General features: G+C 27.5%; 3 protein-coding genes across 3 annotated transcripts; all 3 read left to right on the top strand.

Moving 5' to 3' along the window:
- Window positions 1–6,117: 6,117 nt before the first annotated feature.
- On the top strand, window positions 6,118–7,332 carry LOC137809658 (uncharacterized). Its single transcript, XM_068610757.1, has one exon. It carries the CDS (start codon window positions 6,319–6,321, stop codon window positions 7,189–7,191), a length of 873 nt encoding a protein of 290 aa, XP_068466858.1. The 5' UTR covers window positions 6,118–6,318; the 3' UTR covers window positions 7,192–7,332.
- A 1,322-nt stretch (window positions 7,333–8,654) lies between these two features.
- Window positions 8,655–9,643, top strand: LOC137809657 (uncharacterized). Its single transcript, XM_068610756.1, has one exon. The coding sequence runs from the start codon at window positions 8,684–8,686 to the stop codon at window positions 9,554–9,556; it is 873 nt and encodes a 290-aa protein (XP_068466857.1). The 5' UTR covers window positions 8,655–8,683; the 3' UTR covers window positions 9,557–9,643.
- Window positions 9,644–15,906: 6,263 nt separating this feature from the next.
- Window positions 15,907–16,842, top strand: LOC137809656 (uncharacterized). Its single transcript, XM_068610755.1, has one exon. It carries the CDS (start codon window positions 15,907–15,909, stop codon window positions 16,840–16,842), a length of 936 nt encoding a protein of 311 aa, XP_068466856.1.
- Window positions 16,843–19,558: the final 2,716 nt, after the last annotated feature.

The raw sequence follows: 19,558 nt of genomic DNA, 5'->3' as shown, positions 1-19,558 counted from the left end.
TATAAACTATTAATTATATTGTGCGGGAAGAAGTTGTTTCAAAGAGAAACTTTTCTTAATTAGAAATAGTAATTTTAACCAACTCAATTAGAAAAAAATGGAAATGCATAAAGGGTTAAAAGAATATGATTTCCTTAAAACTTTATATATTTGTGTCTCCTTTTCCTTCCAATACAATAATAAAAACATTCATACTCACATTTGTACACATCCAAATATTTATTAAATATTTTTTCACATAAAAATTAATAAAAAAACATGATATTATCAATAATTTGATGTTAGAATAATACTTTTTATTATATTCAATAATAAATATATAAATAAATTATAATTGCATACATTTTGAAACAACATAACAAATAACGTCTTATTAAAAAAATAATAATTATCAAATTATACGTAGTTATTGTATATAGTTATATGTAATTAATTTAATAATTTGGGGAGAGAAAGTTTAATTTTAACCAACTCAATTAGAAAAAAAAATGGAAATGCATACAAAGGGTTAAAAGAATATGATTTCCTTAAAACTCGTATATATTTGTTTCTCATCTTCATTCCAATACATAATGAAAATATTCATATTCACACTAATACGCATCCAAATATTTATTAAATATTTTTTTTACAAAAGATAAAAATTAAAAAAAATGATATTATCAATAATTTGAGGTTAAAATAATACTTTTTTTATTATATTCAATAATATATATATAAATAATTTTTTTCTTAACATTGTTAAGAGCGGTGTGTAACCTTGATTTGGTGTGAAAGATAGGAATAATTTAAATGAATCTCTATACGGGTCCTAGGCGAAGAAAAGGAAAGTTGATTTCATTGCTTTTTCTTTTTTTCTATATAATATTTTCAATGATTAAAGTTGATTGAACAATTGAGGATGAATTTTTTTGTTTATTGTTTAATGGTGTCACATGTGTTGCAATAATTGTCATATATTATTGGTTGTGCATAGACCTAATGAAAAATATTGGTTTAATTCCGATAATTGATCAAATATTAAAAATTATTAAAAAAAATATGAAACTGAAATTCTATTTAATTATTTTTTCAATTGAGTTTGTAGTTTTAAATAAATTTTAACTATTACCAAGATATATATTTTTATCCATAATTAATAAAATATTAAAAATTAAAAAAAAATATGAAACTCAAAATTTTATTTAATTATTTTCTATTTTGAATTTGTAGTTTTAAATAAATTTAAACCACTAAAAAAAAGTGTTTTTAGAAGGGTGTTACTGGCATTTTTTCAAATTTCATTCTTATTTAAAATTCAATCACAGTGATTTTATTATAAGTAACAATGAAACATAAAAAAATTATAAGTTTGATCTTTTACGTACAAAATTTTTTAGAATTTTTTTCACACTACATGATTTTAACAATAACTTGCTAGAATAAACAAAAACTTTTGAAAAGAATGTAATTATGGTTGTTATATGGATGTACAGTGGGATTTAAAGAGGAAAAAAAAATTCAAATAAAATAGTGTACATTTATTGTTATGATATACATAATATGTTTATTTTTATTTTAGTCTTCTTATACTTTAAAAGTCAAAAATAAACTATAAACACGAAAATTAACTTTAGAATACATCTTAAAAATATAATACATTATAATATATATATATATATATATATAACATTAGTTATAAGATGTAAAAAATTAAATTAAATTAAATTAAATACTTATTTTACAATCGTACAATCAAAATAATTTCATAAAAATATATTTTGGAATAAAAAACTATTGTGAAGATAAATAAAGATTGTAAGAAAATTGATAACATCAGTAGTGGATTGTTTTGATGATAATTAACTAATGTAAAATTTTGTAACCACATCTTGATTTTGTGGAAAATTGATATATTACAAAAAAAATTAATAAGAAAAAAAAGAAAAAATAATTGGAGAGAGAAATAAAGATTAGGAATAAATTGATAGTATGTTTTGCATCTTTTATTAATAGTTATAAATTTTCAATTTTTATTATGTTGTAATATGTAAGTGTTTTTATAGACAAAAACAGTGTTATGAAATCAGTTAAAGAAAATCTTTTATAATGTTATCATTTGCATTTAAAATCGATCCATTTCATATTTCGGGTGTTTTCTTTTTTATTTTTTTAAATTTTATGATAAGGAAATATTAGATAAGTTACTTTGTAGAGAAAATTAATATTGTTAACAAATATCAATTTTACTTGAAATTAATATATCAATACTCTTCTATATTTATCTTATTATTTACTAACTTAGTTTTCTTTACTGTAATTTTATCAAAAACTAGTATTAAAAAAATTATATAATCTTATTTAAAAAAAATATTTGGAATTTTAAAATTGTCTAATTAAAAGTAAATATAAATATTTAATTTTTATAATTTTTTAAATATTTTTTTAGTGTTTATTAATTTTCCACGTTTTAATAGATTATATAACAAAATGAAAAATATAAGTGATAAAATATCAACACTAGAACGACAAACACAAATTTGAAGACGGAAGACTAAATGTTTGAAATAGAGAGGAGAAATGAATACAGGAAGAAGAACTTATCGAAAAAGGAGAAACAACAATATTAATATGACAAATATTACTTCATAAATGAGATTACATCTATTTGATATTTGCATCAATCAATACAAAATGCAGGTAACAAAAATGTTATTAGTGTTTCATACTATGTTATTAATGTTCCATACTATGTTTTTTTTATTGGTGACAATCTGCATTGTAAAATTATTTAATTTGATTAAAATTTATATTTAATTAAAATAAAACTAAATTGAATAATCGGTAAATTTACCATGTATTACTACTATATGTTAGCTATGTTTTGATAAAATTTATGTGTCTTCTTACATGTATTCGTATTTATTAAAATGAACTGTAAATTTATATTGATAATATAAGTGTGAATAATGATATCCTTTATTCAATTTTAATATTAAATATAATTATATATAAATGACAAAAATAAAAAATATGGAGGTACGTTAGTGGTTGTGTTCCCTCTAGTATTTAATAGTATCAATAATATTTAATAATATTATTAATATTTAATAATTTTATTAATATTTAATAATATGAACAATATATAATAATATAAATAATATTTAATAATATTAATAACATTTATAATTTTAATAATATTAATATTATGAATATTAATAATATTAACAATAATATTAATAATATTAGTATGATGAATAATATTATTATAATAATTAATAATATTATTAATTTGAATAATAATAATAATGAAATTAATAATATAAATAATATTAAATATATGAATAATATTAATAATTTTTATGTTATTAATTATATTAATATTGATAATCATACTAATAATTATAATAATAATCATAACATGACAACAAAACTTGACTGCATTAATGGTTAAAACTTTTGAATTTGTGATCATTCAAGAGATTTGGCTTTGAGTACCACCCGCTCTGCTATACGTAATATGTATAAATAATAATTAAAAATGATAAAAAAAATTCAAATAATCATTAAAAATAAAATATTGTGAATTATTCTTGAACTAAAGTTCGTAGATAAATTAAATTTTTCTTATAATGTTACAAGATCAAATTGACTATTGATAACGAGAGACAAAAAGGTAATTAAACTAAAAATATATTAAATTATTTGGTCAAAGTCAAATTAATAAAAATAGAGATTTACTAGAGTATTTTTGTTTGGAAAAAAAAAATTTAGCTTTAATTATTTATTTGTATTCAAACACATAAAATGCTTAATTTTTATTTTATTATTTTAAAATTTGCTGAATATAATAATAAAAACGATTTATTCATCATATACAACTTAATATTTGAAATAAAAAAAATGTAAATAAAATTATATTTTCAAATCTGTAAATGAAATAAAAATATATTTTCAAACTACAAATTAAAAAATAAAGTATACAAATAAATCATTGTTTCTCCTTTCAAATAGTACCTTAAAAAGTAGGTTATGGAGGCTTTAGTAGCAAGCAAATGCTACCATGGTTCATTATTACAATAGTTGAATTATTTTGTTATCAAAATTAGTTAGAGTATAAGGATAATAACCGATGCTTTAGTAAAAATAAATTTCAAATGAATATAAGGTACAGTATAAATAAAGTATAGAAGTTATTTTTTATTTTATTAAATTTTAATTCAATTTTTTTAAATTTTAGTTTCTTTAACTCTTTATATGAATAAAAAATAATATGAACATGGTTGTTATTTTAGATTATATTTCTTAGAAGATAGCAAGATGATGATGAAATTTAACCAACTAATTCTTGATTTAAAGTAAATTTTTAACTAGGATTTTATCCTTTTTCTTTCTTTTTTGGGTGTTTGTAAAGAGGGGTTTTTGGTGTAGAGTTTGATAATTGAAACTAAATAAGAGCTCAATTGAATTTCTCAAAGTATATAAAGGAAAAATCGTTAAATAGACACAAAGTATATAAAGGAAGAATCGTTAGATATACACATTAACTTCAGGTAATAGTCGTTTTAAGAAGTGATTATTGTTCCTGCTAGGGAGATGAGACCTATAAAACTATTGAAGTCTTCCTCTCCTTCCTTCGGTCGGGCAGGTTGTTGGGTGATGAACTGTGATTCTTCTCGTCCTCATGTTCCTCCTTCGGCACTCGGTCTCGGGTGAACACCGAATGGGGTACCTGCGAAGGCACTTCGACGCTCAAGTCAGCAAAGCGAGTGATCAGTATTCGGGTAGGTGCACAGTAATAAATGACGTACCTTTCTCCTTGAGATGTGTGCTATTTATATTATTTTATTGGGCTTACCTTATTGGGCCTGATTAGCGAAGTGGATCTCACTTAGGTTGCATTACCTAATCCTTAATGACGGGTTAGCTTCACTAACATTGGTTTGAGCGTTAACGGTAATATGGGTCGGCCGACCGTGACGATTCCTAACGTTTCGGCCAAGTTCCCGAGGTCTCGGCCAATCCCACATATGCCTCGGTCAAAATGGCATGTGTCTCGGTAAGGATAACACGTGTCTCGGTCAGGGTGACACGTGTCTCGGTCTCGTCCATACCAGTACAATTATCAATCAATGCATTTAACTTGTTAAAAAGTATGTTTTATTATCACAGTGTTATATTGTCATAGTAGGTGACGAAATTAATAAATTTGGGATGTGATTTAAACATAGATTGTGTACTAAAAATAGATTATTAGGTGATATGTTAATGAAAATTCATATTCTGCTTACTATTGCTCGAGTGTCAACTTGAATGCTAGTGTGATAATATGTATAACTTAAACAATAATTTGGACATTGAGAAAGAAAAAAGTTGAAATAAGTACATGTGTTAACATTAATTGGAAACAAACACAGTAAAGTTAAGTCTTTAGCATGCAATTGGAAAATTTAAGTTTTTAATAGACCAAAATGATGTGTGCATGCACAAAATATGTTATTCACACAAAACCATTAATCCTGCATCACCTTTGATTTTGAGATTTGGAAATCTGAGATGTTTCCATAATATTTTTTTTCTCCTGAGCACTCAAAAAATATACACACCAACCCCTTGATAATGGGGCAGTAAGGTACATGTCCTTTTATATGTACCATATGATTTCTCAAGAAAAACATATAAAGCAATGTGAGGGACATTACTGGTTTAAAACATAGTGAAAGAGTTGGTGAAATCAGCAAGGAAGACAAAAGGGTTACAAGCCACTCGTGCACGCAAATAACCCATCATTTTGTTCTGAAAATCTGTAATCAAAATTATATGCAACTCTAATTGTTGTCATATCCCACGAGATCCGGATCTCATCCACAAAAAACCATTTATTTTGGCAATTCTAGCTCCTTACCATTGTGACAAGCCAGATAATGGATATCCTTGGAGCTGAAACAACACCATTTTTTTATTGTGAAATCAAAGGCAATGTGGCAGCAAAGGAGGCAAACTAGGTGATGAGTAATGAGGTTTTCTGATTGCCAACACTGGGAGGACATGCCAGTTATGCAAAACAAACCCATTTCAATACTATTTTGTTCTGTATTATATCACCAATAATAGTGCATAATGTTTGGCTGAGATGTGACAAACTCACCTAATGAGAAGGAAACACATGCTACTACCACTTGCTCACATTCATCATCAGAGGTTAGCTGTGCTGCCTATTTTTTTTAATAACAGATAGAAATCATGAACTGCACCTATATATATAGAGTGAGGGATTTGGTGATAGCAGAAAAACATTGAGCTTCCTTTGTAAAAGAAAAGAATACAAAAAGAGTAACCATGGCAAACAAGTTCCATGTTCGCTCAAATAGTTTCCCTACTGGATCTCATCCTAGCATCAGTAGAGTGGAGGAAGAGCTAAGCAAGCTCAAAACTTGGGAAGCCACTTCCACGTCCACCTCAAAATCAATTTGCACTGGCTTGTCCTTGTTATCAGATTTGCATATTTCCTTGGAAGATCTTCTCAACATGGCTTCAACCCAAAAGCTGATTTCCCACCATCAAGGTGAGAAATGCATGGAAGAGCTAATGGATGGTTCAGTAAGAATTTTGGATATCTGTGACATCACAAGGGACACCATGTTACAAATTAAGGAAAATGTTAAAGCCCTTCATTCTGCTCTTAGAAGGAGAAAGGGGGATTCAAGCATTGAAAGAATTATAGCCGAATATAACTTGTTCTCAAAGAAGATGAAGAAGAATGCCAAGAAGTTGATCACATCTTTGAAGCAGATGGAGAGGAAATTTGGAGTATCCCCACTCTTGGATGAAGACCAACAACTTGTTTCTTTGATTAGAATGCTTAGGGAAGTCATTGGACTGAACATGTCTGTCTTCCAATCCCTGTTAGCTTTCTTGACCGTGCCTGCTTCAAAGTCAAAGGCAACCAAATGGTTATTGGTAGCAAAATTAATGCACAAGGGAGTGATAACATGTGAAGAGAACACAGAAAATTCCAACGAGTTTCAGTGTGTGGAAGCATCTTTAAGCAACCTTCTAAATGAAGGTACCAATGTTGCAAGGGTGCAAGCTGCACATGAGAGATTGGAAGCTTTGGAGAATGACATCGAAATCATAGAAAATGGTTTGGAGAGCTTATTTAGGCGCATGGTTAGAACAAGAGCCTGCCTTTTGAATATCATGACTCAATAGATATTAGACAGTGTTCAGTCATGATTTTCTCTCCAAATCCTTCAAAGCATCCAAGTTTTAGGGATCAATGAAGATTGGAAATTTTTGTCCTATCAATTTTGTACATGTACACAATTCAATAGTCATTACAATCAAATACAAAAAAATGTTAACCCTATATTCCATATATTTTTGTTTCAAGTCACCTTTTTCCTTGAGAATATTCTTTCAAATTTATAGTGTTCCTCTGACTAAACATTATAATTACTAAGAATAATGTGTGACGAGCAAACCCCTTCACGAAACCTTCCTCCAAAGCGGAATTCAAATGCAATGCTTCTTAAACAAAAACTGCATAGCACAGTTGAGACTCTACAAGAATAAATTCTACTGTGAGTTGAAAGTTTTATATTCGATAAAAACCATATCCTTATATCCTAATCGATTATATGTTATAACAAGTAGAAAATCTACTCAAGATCACTTAAGAAAATGAATCATAGATCATACTAAACCAACCGGAAAAAAAAAAACTATTAACAAACGTAGACATAGCATGCTTTGCCAAGTTTATCTTTTGATCTCTTAAACTTATTTAAGTTTCTTTTCACCCTTACAGTTCAACCCATCTCAAAATCTCAATCTTCAACCTTTTTTAGTCTTCCTCTTCTTCTTTTTCCTCCTATCCTCTGCCTCACTTGCTTAAGAAAATTAATGGAGGTTATCACAGAGAACGTAAAGCGAAACTTGAATAAGGAGGAAGAAACATGAACAGAGATTAGGGGGAAGAAATTTTTTTTACATAGTTATAAAAGAGGCATAAACCATTCCCAAGTAAATGTTACAAGTGATTATATAATCTGCATTTTTTATTATTAGCAGTGTCGAACTTAGAACAAAGCACAAATGCCACTCGTGCACACACCTAACTAATCTAATGCTATAATTTGTGCATCATTTTGTCATTTGAATTGTAATAAACTTATCTCTCACTTCAATTATTGTGCATTTTCTAGTATATCTCATGAGATCAAGATCTGTATCTCGCAAAAACAATTTCATTCGTTGCAGTTTTAGCTCCTTCATATAGAGACAACTCAGTGGACATCTCTGAAGCAAGAAACAGAAACAGTGTAGTTTATATTTGAGATCAAGAGGGTGATGTGAAAACAGCAAACTAGTTTATGAGTTATGATGTTTTCTGATTACCAACACTCGGAGAACATGCCAGTTATGCACCAAAAACCTATTTTATTACCGTTGTGTCTTACAGAATATCACAATGTTGGACAGAGGTGGGACAATCTTACCTAATTCAAAGGGAATCCATGAGGGCACCACATGTTTTCTGTGCATGTTGATTAAGGGAGGTGCTCGTCTTTTTTTCTAGGCATATATTGAAATCATGGAATGATTAATGATTATCGATAGCCACTATAAATAATGAGGCAAAGGACTAAGTATGAGTGCACAATTCTGCAAAAAAGAACAAACAACAAAAGAAAAAGTAGCAATGGCAAGCATGTACCATGTTCGCTCAAATAGTTTTCCTTCTGCTTCTCATCCCAGCTCCATCAGAATAGAGGAGGAGCTAAGCAAAATGAGGACATGGGAAGCCACATCTACGTCCACTTCTGAGTCAATTGGCACTGGCCTATCCTTCCTTGAAGATTTGTTCATTTGCTTGGAAGATCTTCTCAACATGGCATCAGCTCAAAAAGTGATTTCGAACCATCAAGGTGAGAAATGCATGGAAGAGGTGTTGGATGGTTCAGTGAGAGTTTTGGATATCTGTGGCATTACAAGGAACACCCTTTCACAAGTTAAGGAAAATGTTCAAGCCCTTCATTCTGCTCTCCGCAGGAGAAAGGGAGACTCAAGCATTGAAAAAAGTGTAGCTGAGTACAATTTATTCACAAGAAAGATGAAGAAGAGTGCCAAGAAGTTGATCTCATCTTTAAAGCAGATGGAAAGTAAATTTGGAGCATCCCCAATGTTGAATCAAGATCAAGACTCTGATGCTGTGATAAGAGTTCTTAGGGAGGTCATTACAATGAACATGTCCATCTTTCAAACACTTTTGTCTTACTTGGCTCTGCCAGCTTCAAAAGCAAAGCCAACTAAATGGTTGATGGTGGCAAAATTGATGCAGAAGAGGGTAATATCATGTGAAGAAAACTCCCAGAATTTCAATGAGTTGCAGTGTGTGGAAGGATCTTTAAGCACCCTTCTAAGTGAAGGTACCAATGTTTTGAAGATGCAGGCTGTGCGTGAGGGATTAGAGGCTTTGGAGAATGCCATTGAAAACATAGAAAATGGTTTGGAGAGAATGTTTAGACGCTTAGTTAGAACAAGAGCCAACCTTCTGAACATAATGACTCCATAGAGAGTGTTCAGTCGTAATTTTGTCTGCAAATTTTGCCTAAAAATTTGTAAATGTGTATATACACGATTCAATAGTTACATAAACAAATACAACCAAAAGTTCATAGACTATATTTTGATTTCTTCTGCTTTAACTCGGCTTTTCTTTGTCGTGAGACATAGAATTACTTTTAATGTGTTGTTCTCATCTGCCTAAACACTAGTGAATAATACTGGGCAAACAACCATGTCCAATAGCCAAGTGAAATAATTATTGGTCATTAGAGAAATTTAATAAGAAAACCATCAATTCACTAATACTTTTTATCAGATTGGAGGAAAGAAATGAGTCAAGTAATCATAAGAGTTAATCTCATGTGATGCATTTATTATAAAAATTATACTTAAACCTTTTAAAAAAACCCTATTTGAATAAAAATTAATCGAAATTTCATGCCTTAAAAAAGTTAACCTACCTAATAAGTTTATCTATATAAATTTTAATTTAGATATCTAATAAATTAAACATTTTAATTGAAATCCCTTTTTTATTTTAATTTAAATCTAGTATTCATATGTGAATTAAATTAAATAATCTAAAAATTATTTTTAGATTTTGCAGTATGGAAATTAGATTTTGATATAAAAAGGTTTGTTGGATTTGAATTGCTTTTTTTCTATATGAAAAAAAAATTAAATTCACTATCCAAAAATCATTTTTTTATTTAAAATTTTTTTCTATGCAAAAGATGACTTCTTCTGGATTGCATAATTGAAGAAACGTTTTTTTAATCCATTCTTATAAACAAGAGTGGTGAGGTGCATACGAAAACTATGGGGTGCATAACAGAATGGCCTAACGCAAGACAACACTAGGTTGTTGGACACTTGTGAGCAGCTGTTGTAGAATAATTGTTTGTGGGTAAATTCTTCTTGCACCTTCATAGTTTCTTTTGGCACCACATGTTTTTAAAAATACTTGTCCATTTTGAAATTTACAATTCAGAATACAAATATTCCATTTTGAATTTTACAATACAAAATTTTATGTTTTAAATTCTAGAATTTAGAATACAAAATTTGTATTCTAAATTATTCAATCTAAAATACAAATTTGTATTTTGAATTGTAGAGTTTAGAAATTATTTCTTTGTATTTCGAATTGTATAGTTCAAAAAGTATTTTTGAAATATTTTTCGAATTTTACAATTTAAAAAGTCTAAATTGAACTTTTCACACAAAATATGATGTGCATAAAAAAGGTGCAGATAGAAAACGCCTTGTTTGTGTGATTTTCTAACAGCCCATCATATATATAGATTGGACTTATGTAACATACTCCCTTCATTCATCCTCCGTGTTTAGTTTTCACATTATTCATTATCCTGTATACATTAAAAAGTGACCACTTTGTTTAAATTTAAAATAAATATTTTAAAAAAACTAGCTCATTATTTATACTAGCGGCTATTCGCATTTTTATTTTTTCATTTATATGTATTTATGTTTAATATTAAAATTTGAATAAACAATATTATAGTTAATACACTTATATTAATAATATAAATTTGTATTTATGTTATTATCTTTATGTATATCCGTATTTTTTATTTTCATCATAATCCTATGTGTATTCATATTTATTGAAATGAAGTATAAACTTATGTGTATTCGTAATTTTTAAACATTAATTTGTCTATATACATATGTTCTAAAAAGGAGAAAACATTCATTTGAAATGTTAAGATTTTATTGTAATGAATTCTTATTGGGAGACCAAATAAAAATTAATATTCCAGATATCTTTTATCTTTCCTGACATTAAAAAAATAAAATTATTCTTAACAAATATCTTTACTAATTAAATTATATCAATAATTAAGTAAATTTATATTACTTAAGTAGAAAACATAATTTACCTTTAAATGATCCTTTGTAATTTTGTACAAAACACGTCATCCATATTTTTTAAGTTTTTAAAATTTATAAATTTTATTATTTTCTTACCTCCATATTCTTATCAAAATTAAAAAAGAGGAACTTATTATCATTGCTAAGTATTATAATGTTTTTTTAAACTAAATTCAAGCTGAATAAAAAGACACATAAATTTTATCAATACATAATCAAAATAAAATAAAATATGAAGTAAGAATAAAATAGGAAAGTATTTAGAGAATATCTTGAATTTTTTATTTAATAGAAAAGGAGATCACTTTAAAACAGAAAAAATAACGTACTAATCTCTTCACTCTCTCGTAAATGACAACAAATAAAATAAATTTTTAAAATTAAAAACTATTTTATTAACTTATAAAATTATAAAATGTCGAAATAACTAAAATAAATTAATAAAATAAAATATGAAGTAAGGATAAAATAAGAAAAGAATTTATAGAATATCTTGAATTTTTTATTTAATAGAAAAGGAGATGACTAAAAGTAACTTACCAATTTTTCCACTAATGAAAACAAATAAAATAAAATTTTAAAATTAAAAAATTGTTTTATTAACTTTTTGAAATTATAAAATGTCAAAATAATCAAAATAAATCAATAAAATAAAATATAAAATAAAAATTAAATTAAATTAAATTAAAACAGTTAAAGTAGGAATCCCTTAACTATAGATTAAAATTATATAACTAATAAAACATTGAGGGATTAGAGTAACTTTAAAAACAATTACTTATCTTTTTTTAATTTCCTTTTAATATATTAAATAATGAGTAATTCATGTTTTATCATTATATTAAATAAATAAAATAAAATACTAAAAATGAGAAATAATTCTTTAAAGTCATTTTCAAATAGACTCGATCCCTCTTTTTCTATAATATTCTTTTATTTTGTATGTATTCCATTATCTATTTCATCTCCTTTTTTTCTACTGTCTTTTTGTTGTGTGCAAGTTTATTGTTTTTTTATCAGCTGCAAGTTTATTGTACAAATACAGTTTCTTTTCCAGATGTAAGATGTAAAAAAAATAATAATTTTCATAGCAGTGTACATTGGTAGTTGTGCATGTCAAGAAAGGACAGTTTGTGAAGTAGTGACACAGATGTGATACATAAGCAATTCATGTTGCCTTCTCTCACCTTTCTTCACTCATGTGAAGCTGATGTTATGTCTTACCTCCTTAATCATTCCTCATATGTAGTCTAAGAAATTTTTCAAGTCATGTGAAAGACAGATAATATTTTGTTGCAATAAGTATAAGATCGTGAATGTTTTTAGTTCCAGTATTAACATAATATCATTTGGTTAATTATCATTCAAATATTTTAGAAAATTTTATTATAACTATTAAGACACTTCAATTGATTAATATATATATATATATATATATATATATAATTAAACTGTCATTTTGTCTCAACACTTAATATATTAATATTGAGTATAGGGGAGTGTAACTTCTAATCCAAGTTGAAACCAAGGTTACACTTTGGAAGTTAGTTTATATTTACATGCATGAATAATTTTTATCATTTTACTTCAGTGAAACAAAAGTAGGTTTAATACAAGATTTTGTTTGGCCTTTGGTTAATTAAGGTTTCAATTTTGTTAAAAGACACTTTCACGTTAGTGTCCGTCACTATTTGGAAAACAATGTCCCTTTTGAAAGATACATTTACACGTGAACACGTTTTAGGTGTAACAACTAATGATGATTATTGCAATCCTTAAAAGGAACTCTGTGGAAGTGTTGTTCGTGCAATTCAAAATTATAATAATAATAATAATAATAAAAAGAAAAAAATAGTGCCCTGTGAACCTGGATTTGTCATATATGTAATATAACTTCAATCATCTCAATGCTAACTCCATAGATTTTCCAAGTTCATAGGGAATGATCTTTCAAATAGCTTTAAATCATGTTTTTTTTCTTGCAACCAGAAGAGAAGAAGAAAAGAGAATAGAGGAATAGAGAAAGTGATAAAATAAATTAGTCTTTTTAGGAGAAAAAATAACTTATATATATATATATATATATATATATAAATCGATGAATACAGTTTATATTACTACAATTAATAACAGACATAAGTGTTAGTGAGCAAGTTGCAATTATACATCTAATCATTTTGCCATTTTATAACCCAAATGAAGACCTACCTTAAATTAAATTAAGCTTCATTTAAAAAAAACACAATTTAAAATAAAATAAAAATAAAATAATATATATATATATATATATATATATTTACTAACAATAAAAATACGCGTAAACTTGTTTGTATTTTTATCACACCAATAAAAAGGAATTATTTTATTTTAATAAGTTCAATTTTAATTTTTATGTTAATTTTAATTTTAAACATACTAAATAATATGTGTGTGTATGTTATTTTTTAGTTTATTTGTTTTTTATTGTATTTATATTTGTATATAACTTATATCAATATATATATATATATAATATGATACTTCATGTGATATATTGTTTTAATTTATAATAATATATAATGAAATATTTTTATTTGGTGTTAATTATAATCTTATATCATAAATAAGCTTGGTATATGCAGCTACTACTTTAGGGTAGATGGTTTTTCTCTATTACTTTTCTCATATAATATAACCACATTTTACCATGACCTTTTATGTTTAGATTTAGAAATAGTATAAAAGATAAAATAGAAAATAATCTATATATAAAATGTCATTAATATATTGTTATAGATTAATTTGTTTTTTAAAAAAAGATATTTTTAACTAATTGATAAATAATATAATATTAAGTGAAACCTTGTAGATGAAAAAAAGTGTAAGACTAAAGTATTACCAACCAAGTCAATGAATTTGATGCAAATAGTATAATTATCCAAAATAAAATATTGAAAACAAAAAGTTTTCATTTGAATTATGTTATTATGTTTCTTTTTCAACTATAATAACTACCAGTGCCGAGAATCAATTTGTTGCTAAATGTATTAACAATTTCTGTCCCACAATTAATACATAATTGATTTGGTGAACATAGCAGTTGTCAAATCCTCCATCGCTAATGACTGTAGCAATTGATTTAATTTTCAGCCACAATTTGTAATTTGGAGTCAGAGAATAATTGGTTGTTGATAACAAAAATCAAAATAATTGCTCCAATTGGTTGCAACTTGCAAGTGATTTTTGCCACCAAATTAGGTACCATTCCTAATACTTGTTATCTCAGGTGCTAATTTAACCAAATTTTTTTTTAAAATTTCCAACGTTGGGTCAAGAGTTTTTTTGTTTTTGTTTTTATTTATTTTTTATAATTTTATGCTATTTTGTATGTGATGGTATACACTGTGTTAAGTCATGAATAGTAATTGACTTCGTTTTGTTAGTTGCAAAACTATTTTTAAATACTAATTCTTTTTTGCTACATTCTTATTTATCAAAACTTGTTAGTATATATTAAAAAATACAATCAAAATCATCATTTCACATGTATTATGCTAATAAAAGGAAATTATTTAATATCTCAAATTAGAGTAAAATCATAGAATACCACGAAAGTTAAAATAAAGAACTAAAACATATAAAGAATACAAAATTGAAAAGAAAAAAATGAATATGTAACAAATTAAACCTAGACAGATAACAAGGGAACGTATAAGAACTTATAGAGAAGGTGAGGAAAAATATAGGAAAAAAAAAGTTATATGATTTAAAATCTCATCAGACCAAAGTATTTTGGTCGTAGATTCTACTAGGGCATGGGTTGACCTGGGAACATATTAGTTCTTGATTTTCAGCTTTGAGATATATTATTGTATGAATATATTCATGAACCTAAAAAAGTATTTTGATTATTAAGAATAAACAGCATTATTATTTAGTTCTTAAAAGTGATATAAAAATAACTATAAGAAATTGTGTTGAGAAGAACTCATCTTAGAAAAATCAAGTTGGAACTCATTATTTTAAATTTGATAATATATTTTTTCATAAAAAAAATTATATTAAAATTATAATAATAAAATGATATGTGAAACCATTATGACTCTATGAAGATTTAGACAATGAATGTTGAGTGATTCCCCACAAAATTGTGACCTAAGTGGAGGCTTGCATGGGGCCTTGATGTGCATGATTTTGTATGGAAGTTGAGTGACTCTGCATGAGGGACTGTGAGATAAAAAAGACATCAGAGGCAATTTGAGAGGTCCACCTTACACTCTTTGTTACACATACATAAGCTTTCCATTTAAAACATGACAAGACCTCACAACAACATCCCAATTACAACACCATTCTATTGTTATTGTTATTATTATCAACCCACGTTATGGGAAAACCACACGTACATGCCTTGGTATATATATATTATTGAAAGGAGAAGATCATAACATTCCTAATAGGCACCACCCTTTTACTGATAACATGAAAAGAACAGCTATGGCTTCTACCTTTTCACCAAAACATTCTCATGGCTATGCCATTCGATCCATAAGCTTGCCAACTAGATCACATCCAAACACAGTTCGAATTGAAGAGGAGCTTAACAAGCTCAAATCATGGGAGGTTTCATCTTCCTCTGAAGTGGAGAGAATTTTCTTTGGTCTCTCAGGCCTTGCAGAGTTGTACAAGTGCATGGAAGATCTTTTGAAATTGCCACTCACTCAACAAGCACTGTCTCATCATCACAACCAAAAATGGGTTGATGAGTTGCTGGATTGTCCAGTGAGATTCTTGGACATACTGGGAGAGACAAGGGATGCCATCATGCTAATGAAGGGAAATGTTAGAGACCTTCAATCAGCACTTAGAAGGAGAAAGGTTGGAGACTTGGTGATTGAAAGCCATTTGTCTTCATATTGGAGTCTCAGAAGAAACACAAGGAAACAATGTACAAAATCTCTTGTTTTGTTGAAGCACACTGAAGGGTCATCATTTGGGGCCTCTCTTCCTTTGGATCTTAATCACCATCTTTCAGCAGTTGTGAGGGTTCTAAGAGAAGCTAGCTTGATCACCAGCTCCATCTTTCAGTCACTAGTGTCGTTTCTTTCTTCACCAATCTTAAGGTCAAAGCTTAATAACAAGTGGACATTTGTGTCAAGAGTGATGAGGAAAGGGGCACTTCTTCAATGCAACAATCAACAGGAGAATGTGAACGAATTGGAAAAAGTGGACTTGGCACTTTGTAGAATGGTCATGGATAATCCAGCCAAAGATTTTAAAGTTGAGAATATTCAATGTGCACATAAAGAGCTTGAGGCTGTGGTGGTAGTCATTGAAGGGCTTGAATATGGATTGGATTGCTTGTTTAAGCACCTTATTGATACTCGAGTGTCTTTTCTTAACATAGTGTCTCCCTAAGGTAGAATATGATACACATGTAGATTTCACAATTTGTCAGAGGATATTTACAAACAAGTTAACCATACACTGACATTTTCTATCAGTAATTAGAGCAAGTTGTCTTTGAAGCAATTTTACATTTTCTTTTCTCTGTTTTCCTCCTTTTTTAGCTTTATATTGGGCCTTCTTTTGTGACTTGGTTTCGTTCATAGAACTATTTTTAACTTTCCTACTTCTTTTTTATTCAGCATATTCATCATATTCTTGCAATTCAGGAAGCAGGAACAATGTAAGTGGTGGTGTTACTTTTCTGATAGAATTAAGAGGAATACAGAAGCATATCAGCATACTAACATACCACACGGTTAGAGTATTGGAAATTAACATAGAAGTGATAGATTGAAATCATTGTAAAACTTGCCAAAAAAAACTTAAGAAGAAATCATGAAGTGGTGAAAATTTTGGATGATTTTATGAGATTATAAGTTTAAATTGAATTATAAAAAAAAAGCCTAAGAATACAAAACATTAATTTTTATATAAGTAACATTAATATGTATTTCTTAGTTTCTAATGTATTTCTTTATTAAAAAAAATTACTCAAACAGAAGTGTATTACGCTGAAGTTTCTAATTTGTGCAAATAATATAACAAGGTACATTGTTTTCAAGAATAAGGGCCTTTCAAGCTAAACTGCATACTCATTCTCCACTTTCTTAAATTTGGATGCGGTCTATTTATCTATTATGTGTATAATTTTAAACCTGAGTTTAATCTATCTGAAAGTGTAATTAGTTAAAGAGGTTAAAATAATCAATAGATCATATCATCATACAAATTATTCTTTATTGTCTGAAGACTAATACTTATAAAAATAAGAAAATTTAAAAAACAATAAATCATTGCATTAAAATCGGACAAACACAGCAAGCATAAACAAATTAATTATAAACTAAAGGAAAATAAATGAAAATAAATTATAAACTAAAATAATTAAGAATACAATAGGAAGAAACTTAAAATCATGAACATTTCACTAGAAGGAAAATGGATTTTAATTGATAAGAGAAAGTATGGATAAAAAAAAAGTTATTAGTATTCATAAAACCTATACAAACTAAACACAAAAATAAATATCAAATTTTGTCTTGTATATTAAAATTTGTATATAAATTATACTAATAAATTATATTTTATTACGTGTAGTGTAGTTCTAACATTAGACGCTAACTTTATTAAAAAAAAACATTAAAAATGTTCACTCTCACTTATTCACTTTCTTACAAATATTAAAATGCAGACAAGAAAGAATCCAGAAGTTTAAATCGCGTGTTCTTCTCCCAACATCTCCAAAAACACCTAACCATCCCCAAATTCTGGACTTGGATTGGAATTGTAAGTATCCAATTTAGAGAACTAATCTTAATTACACAAGAAATCTTCCAACCCTATAGATTATTATATACAAAAATGTCCTCAAAATGTTTTATTACTAAGATAGTCATGAAGCGGTGAAGTTGCTTTATTGTTAAGGTTTTGGTACTGTACACATTACATTACATTACTATTGGTACTGTATGTTTAGGCTTCAATCATATCTCTTTTCTCCATTAGCTATATAGAAATGATTGCTCTCATTATAACCTCTACGTGGATAATAACAAAGATATTGTGACTCCTGTTCATTAATTGGAAACATCTGCATGCCTAGTTTAAACTGTGGGGCAAGGACAGGATCAGTAAGCCTGTTCTTCACTTCCTTTGCTGTCAAATATTTATTTTCATTTATACCAATAATGCTATTGTACAATCCATCAATTCTGCTTCCTTGCACTAGTGAACTATGATTTCAAAGCCCAAGTCCACTTTCAATTTCTAATACACTTTTTTTGATACAGGTCTTGAACCTACTAATTGTGCCTTAACTCATGGAGATGCCAATGTATGTACTGCAGCTTGCATTTTCTTGAGAAGTGTCTCTCGGTCAATCAAGGTATGTTAACTTCTCATGAAACTTAAATTAAGATGATCTTACAACATATTTATGTAAATGGTTTGGCCTATGTATGTAAATATCTTGTTTCTAGACAGCTTGGGTACCCAAGTATTTTTTTTTAATAATTATATTTTTCTTTCTTAAAAAGGAAAACATATAGAAGATGGTGAAAGAAGGTTAAAACAATTATTTTGATCTTAATAAAAATTAAATAGATGGGTCATATTAAATTAAAACTAATATAATTAAGCTAAAAAGAGTGATAGAAAACACACAAATTTCTCGTAATATAGTTAACATAAGATACAAATGTTTGTATTCACAAGGATGAGCTCGGCTTTGTTGTTTGTTTGTACGATGACAGAGATATAGATAATTAGATTATACGTTTTATTGTTAATCAATCATGTGTCTACCCTCTACGTACAAAATGTTTATGTTTTCCCATCTTTAAAGGAATCAGAAAACAATAGAATATATAAAGTTGATTTTTGGTTATTGTGTTGTAAATGTCTTCTATATTTATTTATATATATATATGAGAGAGAGTAAGTCTTACTATAATAATAATAATTTTGGAAGGAATGTGCCATGTTTTTAACACACTCAAACATAATGGCAAAGTATATTATAATAACAAATTGGGAGGTTCATAGTAGGTTATTGTCATTGTCTGTGGCAGGTTCACAATTTTTTTAACCTTTCTCATTGGGATTTTTCATATTGAAAATGGAAGTC

This window comes from Phaseolus vulgaris, chromosome 2 (assembly GCF_000499845.2).
Source record: "Phaseolus vulgaris cultivar G19833 chromosome 2, P. vulgaris v2.0, whole genome shotgun sequence".
In the NCBI taxonomy this organism is placed as follows: domain Eukaryota; kingdom Viridiplantae; phylum Streptophyta; class Magnoliopsida; order Fabales; family Fabaceae; genus Phaseolus; species Phaseolus vulgaris.
The sequence above is the reverse complement of the archived record's forward strand: the minus strand, read 5'-3'. Positions and strand labels throughout refer to the sequence as shown.

Coding starts and splice junctions, on each gene's coding strand:
- LOC137809658 (XM_068610757.1), top strand. CDS start 6,319: ATGGCAAACAAGTTCCATGTTCGCTCAAATAGTTTCCCTACTGGATCT.
- LOC137809657 (XM_068610756.1), top strand. CDS start 8,684: ATGGCAAGCATGTACCATGTTCGCTCAAATAGTTTTCCTTCTGCTTCT.
- LOC137809656 (XM_068610755.1), top strand. CDS start 15,907: ATGAAAAGAACAGCTATGGCTTCTACCTTTTCACCAAAACATTCTCAT.